This window comes from Hypanus sabinus, chromosome 2, assembly GCF_030144855.1.
Source record: "Hypanus sabinus isolate sHypSab1 chromosome 2, sHypSab1.hap1, whole genome shotgun sequence".
Lineage (NCBI taxonomy): Eukaryota > Metazoa > Chordata > Chondrichthyes > Myliobatiformes > Dasyatidae > Hypanus > Hypanus sabinus.
Genome location: NC_082707.1, coordinates 181,710,942 through 181,734,996, shown reverse-complemented (window position 1 = coordinate 181,734,996; position 24,055 = coordinate 181,710,942). Strand labels below are relative to the sequence as shown.

At 43.0% G+C, this 24,055-nt stretch overlaps 1 protein-coding gene across 4 annotated transcripts in view; it reads right to left on the bottom strand.

Moving 5' to 3' along the window:
* Positions 1–24,055, bottom strand: part of jag2b (jagged canonical Notch ligand 2b) — a 318,921-nt gene that overhangs the window by 63,923 nt on the left and 230,943 nt on the right. For 3 of the 4 annotated variants that reach the window (XM_059960819.1, XM_059960812.1, XM_059960807.1), the window contains 5 exons: positions 8,861–8,991; positions 5,819–5,938; positions 3,500–3,613; positions 3,155–3,268; positions 366–479 (listed from right to left, as the gene is read on the bottom strand). In XM_059960819.1, coding sequence (XP_059816802.1) covers positions 366–479; positions 3,155–3,268; positions 3,500–3,613; positions 5,819–5,938; positions 8,861–8,991 — 593 coding nt within the window. The remainder of the gene's footprint in view (positions 1–365; positions 480–3,154; positions 3,269–3,499; positions 3,614–5,818; positions 5,939–8,860; positions 8,992–24,055) is intronic. The other variant, XM_059960827.1, reaches the window with a different exon arrangement.

The following is a 24,055-nucleotide window of genomic DNA, read 5'->3' as shown; positions in this document are numbered from 1 at the left end:
TGATGGAATCTCTTGTAACCATTCTCCCTTGCTCCTGAAGTCTCAAAGGAGTTTTTGCAGCAGCTTGACTGCTCGCTCTCCCATTCCCACACCTCTTGACAACCCCGAAATCTAGTCTGTGAAGGGCAATGGAGAGTCTGACTGCTGGAGAAAGGAGAGTGGCAGAAAGGCAGTGGGTACATGATGCGTCACTTCCAGGATGCCATACTCTCACCCTCCTGGTCGCTGAAGCAAAACGATGCATTTCACTGTACATTTCAATGTACATGTGAGAAATAAACGTGTATACACACATACATATATATATATATATCTATATATACACACACAGACAAACACACAAAAATATAAAACAGAATACTGACGGAGGTCACAGTTTTGTCCAGACCATCCCGGAAGGCAGTCACAGTAATATCCACCAATCAAATTTCTGCAAGTGTAAGAGTGAACACAAGGCTCCGCCTCACATTCATTAGCATCTGTGAAAGGAGAGGGAAGAAATGCAAAAGAACGAGAAAGAGATAGTCAGCAACCACACCATAAAAAGCATGCAAGCAGAAAAGCTAGAGAAAGACCCAACACATTCCCACTGAAAGAAGTCCAAATCTGTCTAGTTATGCTCTTAAAAAAATGATGCTTGAGCAATTAATCATTGGAAACACTCAGCAAGTCAGGCATCATCTGTGGAGAGAGAATCGGAATTAAGATTTCAAGTCACGGACCCTTCATCTGAGATCCTTTGCTCAATCCAACAGTCTCATATCTGACCACAATTACTTCTCTTACTGCAGAAGCTGCCCGTGCTGAGTGTTTCTAATAATTCTGCGGCCAAACTCCTGGAGAAACTCAGCTCATCAGGCAACATCTGTGGAGGGAAATGGACTGTTGAGACTGTTCCTTTGGCCTGGAAAGAGGGGAGTTTGCCAATCTAAAAAGGGTGTGGAGCAAGAGTTAGCAGGTAATGGGTGCATCGAGATGGGGTGGGAGGATTGACAGGCAAGTGAGAGAGGGGGAAAAACAGAATGTTGCATCACAATACAGGCCCTTCAGTCCATAATGTTGTGCCGACCTTCTAACCCTTTCTATGACCAATCTTAAGGCTGATTTATACTTGTGCATACAGGCTACGCCGTAACCCTGATCTTCACTTCTGCGTCACTCTATGCCGTAGCAAGCATGCGTTGGTGTGCGCCAAGACAGTAGTTGGCGGTGGGGTTTCTATGCCACTGTGTTGAGTTTCTTCGTGAGAGACATGGACTAGGAAATGCATTTCAAACATTTTCACATGTCGGCAGGTAGATTTGAGGATTTGGTTAATCTATTTTGCATTGGTGTAAACACAGCATACAAACATGGCAGAGAAGAAGCAACTGGAAATGCGTAGGAGGAAATGCGATGCTACCAAGCGGATCAATCACAGTTGTTGCCGTTTGCGTCACGGCGACTTTTCTAGAAAGGGGCACGTCACCCCGCTGTGTTGGGTACACAATACCTACAGCATTGATGCGACACACAAGTATAAATCAGCCTTAAGCCTTCTCTCCTACGTAGTCCTCCTTTCTTTGATATCATCCATGTGCATATGTAGGGGTCTTTTTAAGTCCCTAGAGCATCTTTAAAATACTTACCTTAATGTAAAAAAAGGTGGAAGCTCTTGCTCCACTCCCCCACCCCCATTTTATACTAGCTCTCAACCCAAAACGTTCCTGTGCATTTCCCTCCACAGATGCTGCCTGACCCGTTGAACTTCTTCAGCATTTTGTGTGTTGTCCAGATTTCCAGTATCTGCAGGTTTTTAAACAAAAACCATTCTCATTTATCTGATGTGCCCCTGCAATGCTCCACTCACAGCAGTAAGGTTAGAGGACAAGAGTATACACCTCTAAACACTCACATTATGGGGCCCAAAACAGAAGGAATTGGGGATTAGTAACACACACAGGTGGGTGCTTAGTGCCTGTTTGTTTTCAGTTCACAAAGCAATGACCAAACCCTGTGACCTCTCAAACAGAGCAAGGCCATTCACCTCTAGGGACTATCCTACCAATCAATTAGATAATGGCTGACTTGTACATAGACTTGCATCCTCCAACACCATTGTCCAAACAAAAAAAAATAACAACGGCGCCAAGTCTTGCTCTATAGTTAGACATGCATGGAGCACCTTGAGAGCCAGTTGTACAGCATGGAAAAAGGCCCTTCAGTCCATGAAATTCCATGCCAACCAAGATGTACATTTCCCAGGACTTGACCATATTTAAACTCTTTCAATCCACATTCTTCTTAAATGTACATAACTGCCACACCATTCAGCACAACTAAGAAGCTCTTAGACAGGCACATGGATGAAAGAAGAATGGAGGATTATGTGGGAGGGAAGAGCTAGATTGATCTTGGAGTAGGTTTAAAGGTTGACATAACATTGTGGGCTGAAGGGCCTGTACTGTACTGCTCTATCTTCTGTGCTCTATTATTTAACAATTCCTCTGGTACAAGATACATGAACTGGGACTTTCTTAGATCTGTGTATTTTTAAAAACGTGCTGAGGTCAAGAGGGTAAATACAAAGTAAGAAATACTCTGAAAACCTTTGGATAAAGCCTGCGGAGGCTGACACAGATTCGGAAAGCCTTGTACAGACTGCAGGACTCTCACCTCTGCCAGGTCTCCACCCTAAGCAAACACTTGAAATTTATTAAGGGTCAGGTGACTGTGTATATTAATACACACTCCTCTCTAAACCATTTTCACAGTTACCACAACATTTCCCCCCCCCCCCCCCCATGCATACAGTAATCACTGCAATTAAAAACAGGAAACAGAAGTTAAGATTTCAGTGAGGGAATTCAGTACCACCAAACAGGGCACCTGAATGAAGCCATGCCAACTATACTGAAAGAGAAATTGGCCTTAGGTCTGAGCCCATCCTGCAGGAGACAGGGATAAGCATGCTGCAAGGACAAAAGAGCGGAATTCAGCAATTATATACTGGTCTGTCCTTCAAGATCATGGCCAAACTATACCTCCGCTCCATTTCACTACACTATCAAGACTGTTACACACAGCCACAAGCCTTAATTGCAAGAGGCAATCAACAATCTATTTACTCAGTCTCAACCACTTTACAGGCAAAAATCAGCCTGGGACTCCCTACCCAGCTGGCAGGTCTTCCCAATCCACTGTGAGGTGCAGATGCACTCAAACCCGTTAACACGGTCAATGCAAGTCCCACCATGTGCACATGGATGTGATGCACAGTCATTTATATCTGTGGAGAGAGACAGTTGGTCAGTCAGTGAGCGAGAATTAAAATTAGTTTTATCAGCACCGAAGTAGATAACGTAAAATTTGCTCTACAGCAATACAACGCAAAGAAAGCAAGGAAGGGGTGGGTGGGGGGAGGGGCGATCAAGGGGGGGAGGAGGAGGAGAAAGGGGGCAGGCGAGGGGGAGGAAGGAGGAAACTACGTCCATCACTGAAGATAACAGAACCAACCTACCAATGGCACAGGTTGTCCCATTCCAACCTGAAGGACACTGGCATTCAAAACCAGTTGGGACCTCATGGCAAGTACCTCCATTTGCACAGGGGTTGGACACACAAGCATGCTCAGCTAGAACCAAAGAAGCCAGTGGGAGATAATTAGAGCCAAACTCAAAACTTGCCCAACATAATCCTCCCCACCTGAACCCAAAACATACACAAACTAATCCTCTTCACCCGAACCTGCCTCAACAAAGGATCAAGAGAAGGCACTGACTAAAACTGGAGGGTGAACAGTTTCATCTTCCTGCATGTCAACACCTCTGAAGGTCTGTCCTGGACCCCTATATATTGATGCAATTACAAGGGCGGTACGATAGCGGCTATATTAAGAGTTGGAGGAGACTTGCTACATCACCAGACTCGAAAATTTTACAAATGTACTGTGAAAAGCATTCTAATGGGTTCATCACCCTCTTGTATGGATGGGCAATTGTCAAGGAACAGGAGAAGCTGCAGAAAGTTGCAAACTCAACCAGCTCCAACATGGGCATAGCATCCCCAGTGTCGAGAACATCTTCAAGGAGAAATGCCTCAAAAAGACAGCATCCATTATTAAGGACTCCCATCACCCAGAACATGTTCTCTTCTTATTGCTACCATCAGGATGGTGGTACAGAAGCCTGAAGACTTACACTCAATGTTTTAGGATCAGCTTCTTCCCCTCCACCATCACATTTATGAATGTACAATTAACACATGTACACTACCTCACTGTATTTTTCCTCTTTTTGCGCTACTTAATTTTATATATTTATTGTAATTTAGTTTTTATTTTGTATTACAATGTACTGCTGCTGAAAATCAAATATATTTCACAACATATGCCAGTGATATTAAAACTGATTCTGATGGAGGATTACCACAAAATTCAGATAGACTTCAAAGATAAGCTTTATCTTAATGATTAGCTTTATTTGTCACAAGTACTTCAAAACTGTAAAATGTGTTGCTTCAGTCAACAACCAGCACCATCCAAGGATGTGCTGGGGGGCAAACCCAAGCGTCACCATGCTTCTGTAATCAATATCGCATGCCCACAACTTACTAAATTTAACCCCAGATCTTTAGAACGTGGGAGAAAACTGAAGCGCCTGCAGGAAACCCATGTGGTCACAGGAGAACGTACAAAGACTTTACAGACAGCGGAGGATATTGAAGCCTGATCGCTGATTCCTGATGTTGTAAAGTGTTACACTAACATCAAGTGTTACACCAAATAACTAACAAAATCCATCAAAACCCTCCTTCTTTCCACTCCCTGGCCTTCCAATGAAATACTTTCTTGCTCTAACAGAGTAGCCACTGCAATAGGGTTATGCCTCTGAATAAGTTGCATTACTAAATCAAAAAATTCTCCAATCTCCAGTAATTTCTCCCCTTCTCTTTTTCCCATTCCCTATTCTAGCTCCCATCTTACCCTTTTTCTTCTCATCTACCCATCATCTCACCCTCGTGCCCCTCCTCCTGTTTCTCCCATGGCCCACTCTCTTCCTTTTCTTCCCTTAACTTCTTCTGAAGATTCCTCCTCCTACAGCCCTTAACATCTTTCACCTATCACCTCTCAGGTTCTTACTCATCCCCCTTCCCCCACCCACCTTACCCCCCCCCCCCCCGTCTGGTTTCACCTTCAAATTCTTCCACCTTCCTTTCCTATCTTGATGACTGTTCCTTCCCCAAATAACATCTGCTCATTCCCCTCCATAGATGCTGCCTCACATGGGAAGTTCCTCCAGCATTTTGTATGTGAGCTTGTCTGGATTCCCAGCATCTTGTCTTGTACTGTCCATACTACCACTGGGCTATAAACGTGCAGGAGCAGTGTGTGGTTAAGTGCCTTGCTCAAGGACACACACGCTGCCTCGGCTGAGACTCGAACTAACAACCTTCAGATCGCCAGCACAAAGCCTTAACCGCTTGGCCACACGCCAACACATCTGCAGAATCCCTATGTTTAACATCAGTCATTAAAGATCCCAACCACCCAGGCCATTCCTGCTGCTCACAGCTACCATCAGGCAGGAGGTACAGAAGCTTTAAGACTCAGACCACCAAGTTTAGGAACAGCTACTTCCCCGCAACTACTCAGTTCCTGAATCTTCCATACAACCATGATCACTACAGTTTAGTAACATCGTGATTACTTTGATCACTTTGCACTAAAATGGACTATTTTTGATCTAATTGTGGTCTTTCTTGTAAAAATTGTATAAAATTTTTTATCTTCAGATAATTGTAAATCTGGTCTCATGGCTGCAGTATGTTACACACTTACCAATCTCACAGGTCTTGCCAGAATATCCTTCAGGACAGGCACATTGATACTCGTCGGGTTCCGTGTTCATGCAGGTCCCCCCGTTGACACACGGATGGTGTGTCCCACAGTAATTCAAATCTTCAGGGGTGAAGAGAATTGTTTTCAGTTAAAGGGTCAGACACAGGAGCCATGTGCACACACCAAGACCCTCGGGGTTGAGATACCAGACATTCAGCCAGGTCTGTGTACAAGCAAGGACCTGTCATTGTCCCAGGGCACCTGAAGCTCATTAATCATTGATCAGCCAGGTGCATAGTTCAATTCACACAAAGACTTAAAACTGTGTTGTTTATAAACCAAGTTCTGCCCTTAAAGGTTTTGAAGATGTTAATAAAGTAATAGGCATGTCCTAATGGGTATACTGGTAGGTCACTTAACATTGATAGAAAGTAATGGGGAAGTTAACCCGAAGTTTTCCATATTTTGAGGAAAACAAAGTAACAACATCAACATAAACTGGAATTAGAAACCAGGCTCAACACAGAGTGAAACAACTTGTGTTTGACTGCACTGCTTACTAAGCTGTGGGATTTGGAGTATTGTGTTCAGTTCTGGTTGCCTCTTTATAGGAAGGAGCAGAAGTTTTAGAGAGGATGCAGAGGAGATTTATCAGAATGTTGCCGAGATAAGAGAGCATGTCATATGAAGATAGGTTGAGTGAGCTAGGGCTTTTCTCTTTGGAGTGAGGGAGGATAGGAGGCGACTTGATAGAGATGTACAACTTGGTGAGAAGCATAAATAAATTGGACAACCAACACCTTTTTCTCAGGGTGGAAATGGCTAATATGAAAGGGCATAATTTTAAGATGTTTGGAAAGAAGTATAGGACATGTCAGAGATATGTTTTGTTTTGTGGGGTTTTGTTTTTTTTTACACAGAGTGGTGGGTGCAGGCACATGCTGCCAAGGATGATGGTAGAAGCAAATACATTAAAAACATTAAAAAGACTCTTAGATAGGCACATGGATGATATAAGAATAGAGGTTGATGTGGGAGGGAAGTGTTAGATTAATCTTTGAGCAAGTTAAAAAGGTCAGCACGACATTAAGGCTGAAGGGCATGTACTGTGCTGCACTGTTAAATGTTCCATGTAATTTGTTTGAAGACAATGGGGCTTAGAGTCAAAGAATTGTACAGTAAAGAAATGGGCCCTTTAGCCTTTCATATCTATGCAGACCCTGCCAATCTACACCAATCCCATTTGCCAGCACTAGGTCTCTACCATCCAACATTCGTTTACCTAAATGGCTCTCATTCGTAGTGGCTGTATATCCAATTCTACTATCTCCTCCTACAGTAGATATTAATTATTTTCAGAGTAAAATCAAATGCCCCTCAGATCCCCTTTAAAACTCTTCTCTCAACCTAATCTATGACCTCCAGTTTTTGATACTCCAGCCATGGGAAAAAGATTGTGACCATGTTTTTCATAATCAAGTCAAAGAGCTCTGCAGCTCAGAAACAGGCCCTTTGGCCCATCTAGTTGGTTCCAAACTGTTATTCTGTCTAGATGTGTGGAAGTGTTATTCCACCTAGTCCCATCAACCTGCACCAGGGCTATAACGCTCCAGTTTTCTTGAATATCGGCTTCTTTCACTCCAACAAAAACAAACTTGGCTTATCCAATCTCTCCCCATAGTAAAGTCCTCCAATCTAGGCAACATCCTGGCAAACCTCCTCTGCAGTCTTTCCTGCACAATCACAACCTTCCTGTAGATTGTCAGGGAGGAGGAGGAAGTAAGCTAAGGGCTGAAACTAAAACTGTAAGGATTTTGATGGATGCATCCTCAAAACTATACAAAAATATTCAGCATTAAATGGAACCATTATGTGCGTGACACAACTAGCCATTACAGCATCTCCTCAAAGGCAGGAAACTAGTCAATCCTGCAATTTCAATGGGGTGTAATGGTGGGCGTGTGAAATTTTCAGCAAGGCTTCCTGTTGAGGTACAGCTTTTACTCAATCAGGAGTGGAGACAGTAAAGAGAACTGGGTTTCCAAAACGCTGGAGTGGCTGGCTAATGCAAAATGGTCACTGGAGCAAGGCAAAAACAATGAAGGGAAAATAGTTTCAAGGACTGGAATTCAAAATGAGCCTTGCAGAGACTTTACAGCAAGGAAAATGGACAATTTGAATCATAGTGGCAGAGAGCACTACAACACTGAAACAGGCCCTTCAGCTTATCTAGTTCATGCTGAACTATTATTTTACTTAGTCCCATTGACCGACACCTGGATCACAGCTCCCCATACATTTATTTATTCAAATTTCTCTTAAATATTGCAATTGAACCCATATCCACCACTTCTGGTGGCAGCTTGTTCCACACTCTCACCACCTGCTGAGTGAAGTAGTTCCCTCTCAGGTCCTCGAACATTTCACCTCTCACTCTTAACCGAAGACTATAAATTTGGTTCAAATGATCTGCGACTGAAATCTGCGACCATCTCTGTCCGTATAACCCACTCCTTTACTACAGAGTTATTTGATCCCTCTTGACTAGAGCTGTATCATTCACCCCAGCACTCTTTGTAAAAGTGAGTTCTGCATTCTTACCACTCTGAGAAAAGTTTTAGAATAGAGATGAGGAAGAATTTCTTTAGCTAGAGGGCGGTGAATCTGTGGAATTCATTGCCACAGATGGCCGTGAAGCCCAAGTCATTGGGCATTTTTAAAACCAAGGTTGATTGGTTCTTGATTAGTAAGGGTGTCAAAAGTTATGGGATGAAGGCAGGAGAATGGGGTTGAGAGGGCGAATAAATCAGCCATGATGGAATGTCACAGCATACATGATGGGCTGAATGACCTAATTTTGTTCCTATGTCTCATGGTCCAAATTGTTTCTCCAGATTTGTTTAGGCAAGTCAGCCTGTCAGAAAGGGCAGTGTCGGATCTTTCTGTCTCACTGGGTGCACATTGAGGATTGTGCCATACCGGTGAAACTGTTAAGTCAGTATATGCATTACCTTTCTACAGTTCATTAGTAGATATTTGTACCTTTGTTGCAGAGCAGACCACCCCAGTTGGTTTCGCAATTACATTTCCACGGCTCCACACACGTCCCATGGACACAGCCTGGATATGGGACACACTCATCACAGAACTGCCCCTGCCATCCATACAGACACCTGGAAAGAGAGGGTGAATCAAGGTTAAAACCAGCCATACAGAGGAACTTTCAGGCACAATGTACCTTCGAGCTATAACATTCAGACTGATCACCAATATGACAATGGCAGCACTTCTGATAAATCTAAAGACCATCATGCACAATCTTGTGTCCAAGGCAGGCACAATGGTACCTAGAACAGTACAAGCCCTTCAGCTCATGATAGTGAGCTGACTTTTTAATTCACTTTAAGATCAATCTAACATTTCCCACCTACATACCCATAACTTTTTTCTTCCCCCATCCATGTGCCTATTTAAGTCTCTTAAATGTTCCTAATGTATCTACCTCTACCACCACCCCGTCAGGGTGTACCACAGACTTAACACTGTAAAAATCTAACTCTGACATCCACCCCACTACACTTTCCTCCAAACACCTTAAAATTATGCCCCCTGTACTCCAATGTATTTGACTGTCCACTCTATCTACGCCTCCATCAAGTCACCTCTCACCCTCCTTCGCTCTAGGGAAAATCCTTATCTTTCTCAACCTTGCTCATAAGACACACATGCATTGAAGCCTTTTATTTTATTTACAGACAAAAGTACGGTACAAGCCCTACTAGGCCAAAAAGCCTGTGCCACACAATTATATCCATGTGACCTACTAACCCTCAAGCCTTTGGGATACGGGAAGAAACCAGAGCTCTCAATGAAAACGTAGCTGTCATGCGAACATGAAAACTCCTTACAGAGAGCAACAGAATTGAACCCGGATCACTAAAAATCACACACTAGAATTAACCACAACACTAAAATTCATCTCCTCCACAATCTCCATCAGCACAGGAGTACCACAGGGATGTGTTCTTAGCCCCCTGCTCTACTCCCTTTCCACCCATGACTGTGTGGTTAAATATACCTCCAACAGCATATATAAGTTTGCTAATGACACCACTGTTATGGGCTGTATTAAAGGTGGTGAATCAGCATACAGGAGGAAGACTAAAAATTTGACCGAGCTGTGTAATAACAACAACCCCTCATGTCAGTAAGACCAAGGAACTGATTGTCGACTTCAGGAGAGGGAAACCAGAGGTCCAAGAGCCAATAATCAGAGGTGGAGAGGGTCAGTAACTTTAAATTCCTGGGTGTCACTATCCCAGAGGACCTGTCGTGGACCCATCATATAAATATAATTGCAAAGAAAGCACGACAGCACCTCTACTTCCTTAGAAGTTTGCAAGGATTTGGCATGTCAAAAATTTTGGCAAACTTTTATAGATGTGTAGTGGAAAGTGTGCAGACTGGCTGCATTACAGCCTGGTATGGGAACACCAATGTCTTTGAGTGTAAAATCCTCCAAACAGTAGTGGATTCGGCCCAGTACATCACAGGGAAAAACCTCCCAACTAATGAGCACATCTATGTGAAACGTTGCCATAGAAAAGCAGCATCCAAAGATCCTCACCACCCAGGCCATGCTCTCTTCTCACTGCTGCCATCAGGTAGAAGGTACAAGTGCCTCAGGACTCACACCACAAGTTCGAACAGTTACAACACCTCAACCATTAGGCTATTGGGAAAAAAAAGGGATAACTATACTCATTTAAGGACTCTTATCTCATTATTTCATGATTATTTATTGCCATTTATATCTGCATTGTCCATCGTTTACAGTTACTGTTCTATAGATTTGCTGAGTATGCCTGCAGAAAAAGAATATCAGGGCTGTATGTGATGACATGTATGTAATAAATTTTACTTTGAACACTACCGTGCAACGCTTACAGCTCATCTTCAGAACCCTCCAACATAGAAGGGAGGGGACCTGGAACATATCAACCATGATCAAGGTGAATAGCGAGGCTGGCTTAAGAGGGCAAGTGGCCAACCCCAGCTCCGATTTTCCAATGTTCCATATCCCTTTGAAAACTGACAAGTACTTCCTGCAAGTTGCCACAAGCAGGTTGCTAATGACTGCACACAAGACAGCATCAAGCTCCTGGAGAAGAGAAAGTACCAGAGTTATCCACCCTGGGAGCGAGATGGGAGAACTCAGAACTGCAACCCTTACAGCAGATTATAAACACGAGATTGTGCAAATGCTGGAAATCCAGAGTAACACACACAAAATGCAGGAGGAATTCAGCAGGTCAGGCTGTCTCTATAGAGGGCAATAACAGTCGATATTTCAGGTCGAGACCCTTCATCAGGGCTAGAAAGGGAAGAGGAAAGAAGCCCCTCCCCCAAAAAGCCCCTTGTAGCAGAGAAGGTTAGGGGAAGATTATTGTTCAAAAGTTAGGAGTTTTAACAAACTTGAAAATTTCAGGAACACTGATTTAAGATAATGGGCCAAAGAGACAAGATTTATTTTCAAAAATCTAGACTGCACCACCCAAAAAGGAGACAGAACACAGAACAGTACCATACATGTTGTGCCGTTCTTTTAACCTACTCCAAGATCAATCTAACCCTTTCCCTCTACATAGCCCTCCATTTTTCACTGGAAGCAGACACAACAGAAATTAGATACGATAACAGAAATATGAAGGAGGAGTGGATATGGATGCATATCATATTAACTGAACACAACTAGGAGCTGAATAACTAGTGCAGAGATAACTTCCAGTTTACACACACATAATTGCAGGTTGAGTAAGGAAGGGAAATACAATGTCAGCATTCATTCCAGAGGACTAGAATATAAAAGCAAAGATGTAATGTTAAGGCTTTAGAAGGCATTGGTCAGACTGCATTTGGAGTAGTTTGAGCAGGTTTGGGCCCCTTCTCTTAAAAAGTATGCGGTGACATTGAACAGGGTCCAGAGGAGGCTCATGAGAATGAACGAGCTAACATATGAGGAGTGCTTGATAGCTCTGGGCCTGTACTCACTGGAGTTTACAAGAATGAAGGGGGATCTCATTGAAACTTACCAAAGGTTACCGTGGATGTGAAGAGGTTGTTTCTAGTAGTGGGAGAGTATGGAACCAGAAGGCTCAACTTCAGAGTACAAGGGCATCCCTTTACAGCAGAGATGAGGAATTTCTTTGGCAAGAGGGTGGTGAATCTGTGGAATTTATTGTGACAGACACCTAAGGTGGCCAGGTCACTGGATATATTTAAAGTGGAGATTGATAAATTCCTGATTAGTAAGGATGTCACAGGTTATGGGAGAAGATAGGAGAATGGTGATGAGGGGGAAAATAGATCAGCCACGATGGAATGGTGGAGCAGACTTGAGGGGCTGATTGGCCTTTATCTGCTCCTACGTCTTATGGTCTCTCACACACTCAAGGAGTGCCTTGTCAGAGTCAGGAGCAAGCATAACTGGTGAAAGGTATCTTCAGCTATTATAAGGGCTGCAGGGAGCTACTTTATTGTGGGCAATGACTGAAGTCACAGATGTCTTGGCGTCATTCTGGGGACAATCTACTTTAAGGCATCTTGCGAGACCAGAGTAATTGTATTCCTGATGTGGAATCATTAAAGAGTCAGGCTCAAATTGAATGGTCTGTATCTGATACCAGAATCAATCTTAAATCAATGCTGGGTGGGTAAGAGATATCCCATACACACGCACTTACTTCACAATTGACTGCAAGATGTAAAATAACACCAGTGACCCAGGTTCAATTCTGCTGCTGTCCGTAAGAAGTTTGTACATTAACCCAATGACTGTGTGGGTTTCCTCCAAATGCTCCTGTTTCCTCCCACATTCCAAAGCGTACAAATTAGGGGTTAGTAAGATGTGGGCATGCTTTGTCAGTGCCAGAAGCATCAACACTTGTGGGTTGCCCTCAGCACATTCTTGAACTGTGTTGGTTGTTGACACAAACAAAGCATTTCACTGTATGTTTGAATGTACATGTGACAAATAAAAATGATCTTAATATTATGACTTCATGGAGCGGACAATACATTTCCAACTCAAACATCCTATTTGAAACACCATGAACCAAGCCCACATCACTGTCAGCAATACCATCAAAACACCACTTTGATTTATACAGCACCATTTACCACAGGAGAGTAAGTCACCTCCCACTCAAGGGATCATTAGGGCAGCTGACTAAAACTTGACTCAAAAGGCGAGAGAGATAAACAATTAGAACAGATGCCTAAGAAGCCTGATTAAACATTTTAGTGGATGTATTTATTTCTTTCCAGGGCGTGTTTGGAGAAAGTGGGAAGTGAACTGGGAGTGGTCTGTATGTCCAAGCTTCTGAAGATTGGAGGCCAGATGTTTGAATGTCTGAAAGTCCAAGGCCAAGTACTAGAGATCCATAGGTGGCCATTCCTGCGGTTGGAGACCTATCTGTGTGAGAGGAAGGTGGGAAAGGGGCTTGTTTTTTTATTGTTGTTGTTATTGCTACTTGCGTTGTTCTGCCGAGCACAGCAGACATGCTAATGTTGGCGCCAGAATGTGTGGAAACACTTGTGGGCTGCCCCTTGCACATCCTGAAGTTATGTTGGCTCTTAACACAAGCAATGGATTTCACTGGATGTTTGATGCACATGTGACAAATCTGAATCTGGAAAAAATAACAGTTCTGTTGTTATCATCTGTCAGAGGTAACTTTTAAGTAACAAAACTAAAATTAGAGCCCTAGGTTAGGAGCTGCCCAACTGGGAATATGGAAAGGTACAAGGTGAAACTATCACTGTACACACTACAGAAACAGACCATTCAGCCCTCTGATTCTACACCAGCATTTATGCACCATCTCATCGTACAATGTACAGCAATACAGTTTAAAAACAGTCACTCAGAATCAATGTGGTAGAAACCTTTTTCTTTGTCCAGCAAGTCCGTGTGTTGCAGTGAGCCTATTCACCTGGAAACGTTCCACAGATCCTCCAGGTGGTGGAGAGGGAAAGGTGACGCAAAAGAGGTCTTTGCAGTCAGGAATGGATTTAGTTCAGTAAGGTAGGTACCATACGTACAAAGGAATAGCCATACATAAACCTTTTCATTCCCAGGTTCACAAGGAAGATCCCAGGAATGACAAAGTTAATGTGTGAGGGGCGTTTGATGGTTCTGGACCTGTAGAAGCTGGCATTTAGAAGAATGAGAGGGGAATTCATTGAAATCTAAGTAACACTGAACATCTAGATAAGAGTGGACGTGGAGAGAATGCTTCTAATAGTGGGGGAGTCTAGAACCAGGCAGCACAGACTCAAGAGTACAAGTACAATCCTTTAGAACAGAGATGAGGAGGGATTTCTTTAGCTAGAGGTTGGTGAATCTCTGGAATTCATTGTCACAGATGGCTGTGGAGGCCAAGCCACTGGGTATACTTAAAGTGTAAGATTACCAGGGCTCTTTTTAAATAAAATTAATTTTCCATCATCTGACTCACTTCTACTGCCCATTCATAACTGGCCTCAAGGAGATGGCGGTGAGCCTTGATACCTCATGGATGAGGTGATGGGCAACTCCAGAATAAAGACTATAGTTGCTGGAATCTGCAGCAACTCAAACTCCAACTCCTGATTCAGATTCTTTCCTCCCATTGATGCTGTTCCACAAGCTAATTTCTTCCACAGATGTGTCTGATGTCACTGGCAAGATCGACCTACTGAAGACAACAGACTTTCTCCCCTCACAAAATGCTGGACGAACTCAGCAGGCATGTATGTCTCTCTGTCTGTCTATCTCTGTGTCTCCAATGAAAGTTTATGGAAGCTTTAATGCTCAAATCACAGAGGAATCTTCAGAGTAGTGGCCACTTTTATTAGGTACACCTACTCAATAATGCAAATTTCTAATCATCCAGACGTGGCAGCAACTCAATGCACAAAAGCATGTAGATATGGTCAAGAGATTCAGTTGTTCAGACCAAACATCAGAATGAGGAAGAAATGTGATTTGAATGATTTTGACCATGGAATAATTCTCATTGCCAGACATAGTTTGAGCATCTCAGAAACTTCTGATCTCCTGGTGTTTTCACACACAGCACACTCTGGAGTTTACAGAGAATGGTACGAGAAACAAAAAACATCCAGTGAGCACCAGTTCTGTGGATGAAAACGTCTAGTAAATGAGAGAGATCAGAGGAAAATGGCCAGACTGGTTCAAGCCTGTGCAGAATAGCTTCTATGAATGCACAACACATCGAAGTGGATGGGCTACAACAGGAGAAGACCATGCTGGGTTCCACCCTTGCACCCAATAATCTGACCATTGAGTATATATTCCCAAGATCAGACCAACTAATCTTCACTCAGAGGATGCTGTGAGTTGAGAAAAAGCTGCCCAAGGAAGTGGAAGACGTGGGTTCAATTGTAATATTTAAGAGAAGTTCAGTTAGGTACATTTTTGAGAGGGGTTTTGAGGAATATGGTCTAAATGCAGGTCAATGGGACAAGAGAGTCGGCCAGTTTCTGTGCTGTAGTGATCACTGATTCTAAACAAGCAATGGGTGAGCGTAACACCTGACTCGCACTCAGAGCTCCTGAGAAGACCAGGTGGGGTCTCATTGTTCTATAATTCTTTGTCGCATGACTTATTTAATCATGTATCCAGCAATTCAATCCATCAGAAGAACACAAACGGAGCAAAAACATTGGAGGTACACAGGATTGGGTTTCTATCATGCTGCCTCCAGTAGCCATCTGGCAATTGGATTGAGTACAGTGAGCAAAAGTGACCTTAATCAGATGATTTATGGTGTGATCTGTGTTTCTCTTACATCCTTTATGTGGGATGAACTTGATAATGTTCCACATTTGTGAGGTGATACACTTCGGAAAGTCGAACTTGAAGGCAGAGTACAGAGTTAATGGCAGGATTCTTAGTCATGTGTAAGAACTTGGGGAGCTTGGGGTCGACATCCATAGATCCCTCAAAGCTGATAGGGTGGTTAAGAAAGTGTATACAGGCATTCATTAGTTGGGGGATTGAGTTCAAGAGCTGCAAGGTAATGTTGCAGCTCCATAAAATTCTGGTTACACATACGGAATACTGTGTTCAGTTCTGGTTGCCTCATTATAGGAAGGATGTGGAAGCTTTAGAGGGTGCACAGGAGATTTATCAGATTTATGGATTAGACAGCATAACTTATTGGGATAGGCCAAGCAAGCTAAGGCTTTCCTCTTTGGAGCAAAAAATGAGAGGTGGCTTGATAGAGGTGTACAAGACAATAGATAAGGTGGACAGAGAGAGCTTTTATCACAGGACAGAATGGCTAATACGAGGGGACATAATTTTGAGGGAAGAATAGGAGGGAAGTCAGAAGTAGGTTTTTTATTTCTTTACACAGATAGTGGTGGATGCATGGAAGACATTGCCAGAAGTGGTAGGCACGGATAAGAGATCCTTAGGCATCAGGATGAAACAAAAATGGGAGGCCAGATAGGAGGGAAAGGTCAGATTGATCTTACAGATGGTTAAATGTTTGGTACAACTTCATGGGCCGAAGGATCTGTATCATGCTGTTCTGTGTCAATGATCTACGTAATTACCAGGCTGTTGCCAGTAGATTTTACCCGTCTGAGCCCCAGCTGACTCCACAAAGTTATCGCAGCAATAGTACCCTGCACGCAGTCAGAGTCATACAGCATGAAAACTGGCCCTTCAGCTCAATTGCTTCATGCCAGTCAAGATGCCCCATTCAAACTTGTCCCATTTGCCAGACTTCGACACATAAGCTTGTAAATCTTCAAGATGGTGCAAACTAAAAATGCAACCAACGGCAACATCCTGCAGACAGTTCACTAAGCTACTCTGTTCAAATATGATTCTACTCTTAAGCTGCATGCAATCAGAACCTGAGATTTACATTTTGATAATGTGTTTTTGGGCTGATGAAGTGATCTATCGCTTTGCTGTCTGAAAGTTCGGTGAGGTTTAGAGTGGAGTATGCAGCCTGGAAGCCTGGCAAGCACAGAGGATGGGTGGGTGCTCGATGCCACCTGCCTGCATTTGGCCGGTCTTCCTCACTCTTACTAGCTGCTGTCAGAGGAAAGTGCAGTAGTTTTGGGATCCACTTTGCAAGGATTGAGTGGCAAGGTTGTGGACCCACTTTGGGGGACTTTGTCATGTTCCATGTCTCCCTGGATTCTACTCACTCTTTTTCTTTTCGCTGTTTTTAAGCAGTTTGATCACGGCCATTGATCTGGACTAAGGCGCTTCAGCGCTGAACTGAACTAAACTGAATACCACCGGGCTCCTGGTTTGATGTTTGAAATTCTATGTGTTATTCGCTCACTTTTATCCATTTGTGCAATCTGTTCTTTTTTTTTTGAGTATTTGCTGCTTTGATACTTTCTTGAATGGGTTCTATGATGTTTCTTTGTTTCATGGCTGCCTGCAGGAAGATAAATCTCAGATGTATTCCGTATATATATTTTGATCATAAATGTACTTTGAATCTTTCCTATCAAGGTACCTCTGTTCAACTATCTTTTAAAAAGTGTTCATGTACCTACCTTGCCACTTCTTCTGACAGCTGATTCCACATAGATTTCACCCCATGTGTAAAAATATTTGCCTAAGTTCCTCTTGAATCTGTCTTCTCTCACATTAAACCTATGTCCTCTAATTCTAGATTCACCAACCCTGGGAAAAGACTGAGCGTATTAACCCTGCATATTACCCTCATGATTCCAAACATCTCAGTTTCTGAGGCTCTTAAGAACAATTTAAACAGTCTGTACAATGCCAACTTACTGGAACATTCATCAACGCTACCTTGAAGGACTGCACGTAGGAGCACCACCCTCTCCCCCAAAACACTTATTATCCAAAATCGAGAGTTAACAGTAGTTAAGAGTGCGTCAAGCTCAATACTCGTACTCTAGAAACAAATGTTTATTCCTGCTTTAATTTCACTCCAAATGGAAGATTAACAGTACCAGTAGTGCTTGAGAACATTCCCTCCTCCAAAAATGTAATGGTACATTTGGAGGAAAAGTGAACTTCCCTACTTCAGGACAAATGGCTGCTTACCACAAGACATCGGAGCAGAATTTAGGCCATTGGGCCCACCAAGTCTGCTCTGCCATTCAACCACAGTTGATTTATTATCATTCCCAACCCCATTCTCGTCTTCTCCCCATAACCTTTGATCCCCTTATTACTCAAGAAACCTTCATCCTCTGCTTTAAATATATCCAATGACTTGGCCTTCCAGCTGGCAATGATTTCCACAAATTCACCACCCTCTGACTAAATAAATTTCCTCATCTCTGTTCTAAAGGGATTGTCTGTGTGTATTCTAAGATGAGCCCACTGGTCCTAGACTGCCCCACTATTGGAAGCATCCACTTTATTTCGGTCTTTCAATATTTATAAGTTTTGAAGGAGATCCCATCTCATTCTGAACCCCAGTGAGTACAAGCTCAGAGATGCCAAACATTCATGTTAACTCTTTCATTCCTGGAATCATTCTCACAAACCTCCTCTGGACCCACTCCAATGCCAGCATATCCTTCCTTAGATAAGGGGCCCAAAACAGCTGACAATACTTCAAGTACAGCCTGACTAATGCCTTATAAAGCTTCAGCACAGCATCCTTACACTTAGTGATTCAGTTTCCGCTAGGCAGGATGTCTTGCTGCACTTGACATCAGCAGGTTCTGAAAGGAAAGAATCTACTTCCCATGTGGAAGTGTGAATCACTCCAGATTTGTCTGGCACACTCCTCACAGGCAGGAATGTTCACTGGCCACAGCACAGAGAGGAAATTGCTTTGGAGCTGCTTTACAAACTATTACAGGGAGCAAGGTCAAGTTTAATGTGGGAGGCAGGCACTTCCTACAGCTAACACAAACCGGACAGGGTCATCAACTTGTCACATCAACTCCTTTCTCCCAACTGAATTTCCAGCATTCCCTAAAACAGCTGTGTTCTGCACCTCAGCATGGTAGCATCATGGTTAGTTTATAGCACCAGTCATTGGTGTTCAGTTCCTGCTGCTGTCCATAAGGAGTTGATAGGTTCGCCCCATGATTGCTTGGGTTTCCCCTGGATTACTCCTGTTTCCTCCATATTCTAAAGATGTATGGGTCAGGATTACCAAATTGTGCTGGAAAAGTGGCGTCACTTGCAGTCTGCCCCCAGCACATCATCAGACTGTGCTAGTCATTGGCACAAATGACACATTTCACTGTATGCTTTCATGTTTGATGTACATGTGACAAAGCTAATCTCTAACGTTTCTTTATTCTTTTCTCTTTGATTACGTCCATTTATTTTCTTCTATTTATGACTCCTGCAGACAGATCGGCTATGATTAACAAGTTTCATCAACCATTCTGAGATGACATCAACAGCCTACATCTCCCTGGGACAATCTTAGTCTGCACCCCAACACAAGATTACCTCTTTGTTCATGCCACCTCTCCCCCACCCTAAATTTAACTTTGCTTTCTTAACTCTTCTCTTTTGAATGCACATTGGAAGAAGCTCAGAGATAAAGTCAGATGTGCTGTGATGTAAAGTTAGTGCAGGAAGCCAGTATGAAGCTTGCAGGCAGGTGGAGGGACACACAAAAAGTCTTCCACTTGAAACATTAACTCTTTCTTTCACAAATGCTGCTTGACCTGCTATTTTCTGCAACTGTTTTTTAAATTTTTATTTCAGATTTGCAACATCTGCAATTTATATTATTTTTATTTATTTAGAGATACAGTGCGTAACAGGCCCTTCCAGCCCGATGAGTCGTGCCACTCAGCAATCCACCTATTTAACCCTAGCCTAATCACAGGACAATTTACATGACCTACTAAATAGTACTGCTTTAGACTGTGGGAGGAAACCAGAGCACCTGGAGGAAACCCATGTGGTCACAGGGTGCACTTGCCACGTGCCACACCAGAGAAAACTAATTCAGTTTGTACAAGCCCTCAGAGTCATAGAACACTACAGCAAAGAAACAGGCTCTTCAGCCCATCTAATCCATGCCAAACCATTAATCAAGCCTAGTCCCATCAACCTGTCGGTGAACCATAGGCTTCCATACCCTTCCCATCCATGTACCTATCCAAATTTCTCTTAGATGTTAGAATCGAATTCATATCCACCACTTCCACTATCAGCTCATTCCACACTCTCAGCAGACTCAGTGAAAAAGTTCCCTCTCATGTTCCCCGAAACATCTCACCTTATACCCTTAACTCATGACTTCTAGCAGTCTCACCCAATCGCGGTGGAAAAAACCTGTTTGCAGTTACCCTATCTAGACCACTCAATTGCGCATACCTATCAAATCTCCTCTCAATCTTCTACATTCTAGGGATTAAAGTCCTAACCTATTCAACCTTTCTCTATAACATAGGTCCTCAATCCCTGGCAATACCCTTATAAATTTTCTCTGAACTCTTTCAATCATATCTACATCTCCTGTAGGTAGGTGACCAAAATTGCACACAATACTCCAAATTAGGCCTCACCAACATCTTATACAACTTCAACATAACTTCCCAACTCCTGTATTCAATACTTTGATTTATGAAGGCCAATGTGCCAAAAAGATTTCATAACAACCCTATCTACCTGTGACACCATTTTCAACGAATTTTGGATCTGTGTTCCCAGATTCCTCTGTCTAACACACTCCTCAGGGCCCTTCAGCTCACCGTGTAAAATCTACCCTGGTTGTGTAACACCTCAGACCTGTCTGCATTAAATTCCATCTGTCATTTTTCAGCCCATTTTTCCAGCTGGTGCAGATGCCCCTGCAAGCTTTGATAATCTTCCTTGCTGTCCACTTCACCCTCAATCTTGGTGTCATCCACAAATTTGCTAATCCAGTATATCACATTATCACCCAGATTGTTAATATAGATGAAAATCAGCAGCCAGCACCAACAACAATTTCTGTGGCACACCACTAGTTACAGACCTGCAGTCAAAGAAGCAACTATCTACTACCTCACCTTGAATGTCAAGCAAATGAACCTTCTTGATCGAACTCCTATGCAGGACCTTATCAAAGGACTTGCTAAAGTCCATGCAGACAACATACACTGCTTTTCCTTCATTTACTTTCCCGGTTTCTTCCTGAAAAAAAAACATCTAAAAAAAAGATTGGTTAGGCATAATCGACTATGCACAAAGCCATGCTGATTATCCCTAAACAATCCCTGTCTATCCAATACCTATATATCTAGCCCTTCATAATACCTTCTAATAACTTTCCCACTACCAGTATCAGGCTCACCAGCCTATAACTTCCTGGCTTACTTAAACAACAAACAACCTTTCTAAACAACAAAACAATATTAGTTATCCTCCCAACCTTCCTACACTTCACCTGTAGTTATGGACGTTTTAAACATCTCTACTTTGACCCCTGCAATTTCTGCACCAGCCTCCCAAAGGATCAGAGGGAACACCTTGTCAGGCCCTGAGGATTTATCCACCCTAATTTGCCTCAAGACAGCAAACACCTCATCCTCTGAACTGTATAGGGTTCATTACCTCACTGCTGCTTTCCCTCGCTTCTACAGACTCTACGTCTGTCTCTCGAGTAAATACTGATGATTTTTTTAAAAATCAACTTAAGATCGTCCCCATCTCTTTAGGCTTCATGCATAGATTACCTTTCTGATCTTCTGGAGATTTTGTCCGTCGCTATCTTTTTGCTCTGGTTATATTTGTAGAAGCCCTTGGGATTCTCCTTTACCTTGTCTGCTTTACCTTTCAGCTTTCTTGATTTCCTTAAGTGTTCTCTTGGATTTCTTATACTCAAGTACCTCATTTGTTCCTACATGCCTATACCTGCTATGCACTTCCTTTTTCTCAGCTAGGGGCTCAATATCTCTCAAAAATAAATGCATAATATAACTGATATTATAAATATCAATACAAATTATATCATAACCAATAGAATTCTCTGCATCTCCTTCATATAACTGCACTGTAACTTCTCCACTCTCGTCCTTGATGCCTTGAAGTCAGGTTGGGTGAGGAAGTAGACTGAAGGCAGAAAAGGCATACCGGACAAATGGATTGATCAATTGAGAGCTGGTGACCAACCACAACAGCAACGTTTAGCAAAACTACCAGAGGAAATCAGCGAGTCAGTGGCTTCCATGGGCAGATGGCAGAAGTAATGGTCGGTGTTTCAGTTTACGACTCTGCATCAACACTGGACTCAGCAATATCGAGCAGTGTTCTAAGCAGATTCCACAAAACATATTGTTTAGCACTTCAGTCATGCAGCATGAAAACAGGCCCGTTGGCTCAACTTGCCCATACCAACCACGTTGTCCAGTGATGTGCCCATCTGCTTACATTTAGTCAGAGCTATAGTGCACCACAGCACAGAAAATAGGCCATTTGGCCCATCTAGTCAATGTCAAACTGCCACTGACCCACACCTGAACCACAAACCTCCATACCCCTCTCATCCATGTACTTATCCAAACTTCTGAAATGTTGCAATCAAACTTGCTTCCACCATTTCTGCTGGCAGGTCATTCCAGACACACCATCCTATGATTGAAGAAGCCTCCTCATGCTCTCCTTAAATATTTTGCCTTTCATCCTTAACCTATGATTTCTAGTTCTAATCTCTGCCAACCTCAGTGGAAAAAGCCTGCATTTACCCTGTCTATACCCCTCATAATTTTGTATACCTCTATCAAATCTCCCCTCATTCTCCTAACTCCAGGGATAAAGTCCTAACCTAATCAACCTTTTCCTACAAGTCAGGTCCTCAAGTCCTGGCAACATCCTTGCAAATTTTCTCTGTGCTCTTTCAATCTTCTTTATACTATTTCTATAGGCCTCTGAACCTCTTCTATGCACTTATCTGAATGGCTTTTACATGTTGTTAATATACCTGTCTCAATCAACATTTCTGGCAGCTCATTTCAAATACACACCACCCTTTGTGTGAAGCAACTGCCCCTGATGTCTCTTTGAAATCTCCCACCTCTGATCTTAAGTAAGCATTTTCTAACTTGAATAAATCAACACATCCTAATGCATATCTTTATATAGTTCAGTAAATTATATGGCAAACAATGCCCTTCAGCCCACCATGGCCATGCCAACTTTATGCCGATCTACACTAATCCTGTTTGCTTCAATTAGGTCTGTACACTTCTACACCCTTGTCTATTCAAACATCTGCCACATTCCCATTCCAGGTCATCTGTCCATGGCCTCCTTTATGGCTATGAGGAGGACAAACTCAGGTTGGAGGAGCAGCACCTCATTCAATCTGGGTAGTCTCCAAACTGATCATATGAACAATTTCACCAACTTCTGGTAATTTCTCCTCCCCCACCCCTCTTCCTCTTCTCTTTCTCCATTCTGGTTCTCCTCTCACCCCTCCTCCTCTTCTTCTTACCTGCCCATCACCTCCCTCTGGTGGCACTCCTTCCCTTTCTTCTATGGACCATTGTCCTCTCCTATCAAATTATTACTCCAGGCCTTAACCTTTCCCATCTATCTTCTCCCAGCTTCTTTCTTCACTGCCCCCCCCCAACCTGGTCTCACCATAGACAAACAACACACACAAAATGCTGGTGGAACACAGCAGGCCAGGCAGCATCTATAGGGAGAAGCGCTGTTGACATTTCAGGCCGAGACCCTTCTTCTTGACACTGCCTGGCCTGCTGTGTTCCACCAGCATTTTGTGTGTGTTATTTGAATTTCCAGCATCTGCAGATTTCCTCATGTTTGCTCACCATAGACAAGGCGGACTGTAACTGTCTTTTCTTCAGGGTAGAGCAAACCAAAACTAGAGGGTATAGGGTTAGGGTGAAATAAGACATATTTAAAAGAGAGCTAAGGGTTTTGTTTTTTAAGTCCGGAGGGTGTTGAGTATATGGAATGAGCTTCCAGAGGAAGTGGTTGAGGCAGGTAAATGTATAATTTAAGTACTTGGATTGGTACATGGAAGGGAGAGGCTTGGAGGAATTTGGCCAAATACCGGAAATTGGGATTAGCTGGGTCGACACTCTGGTCAGCATGGACTGGTTGGGCAGAGGAGCCTACAGCTGTTAAAAAGCTTTAAGGTTCAAGTTTATTTATCACGTTAAAACAGAGAAATGCAACATCTGTGTTAACAACCAATACATAAAGTATTGGGGGTAGCTTGCAGGTGTTGCCACATAGTC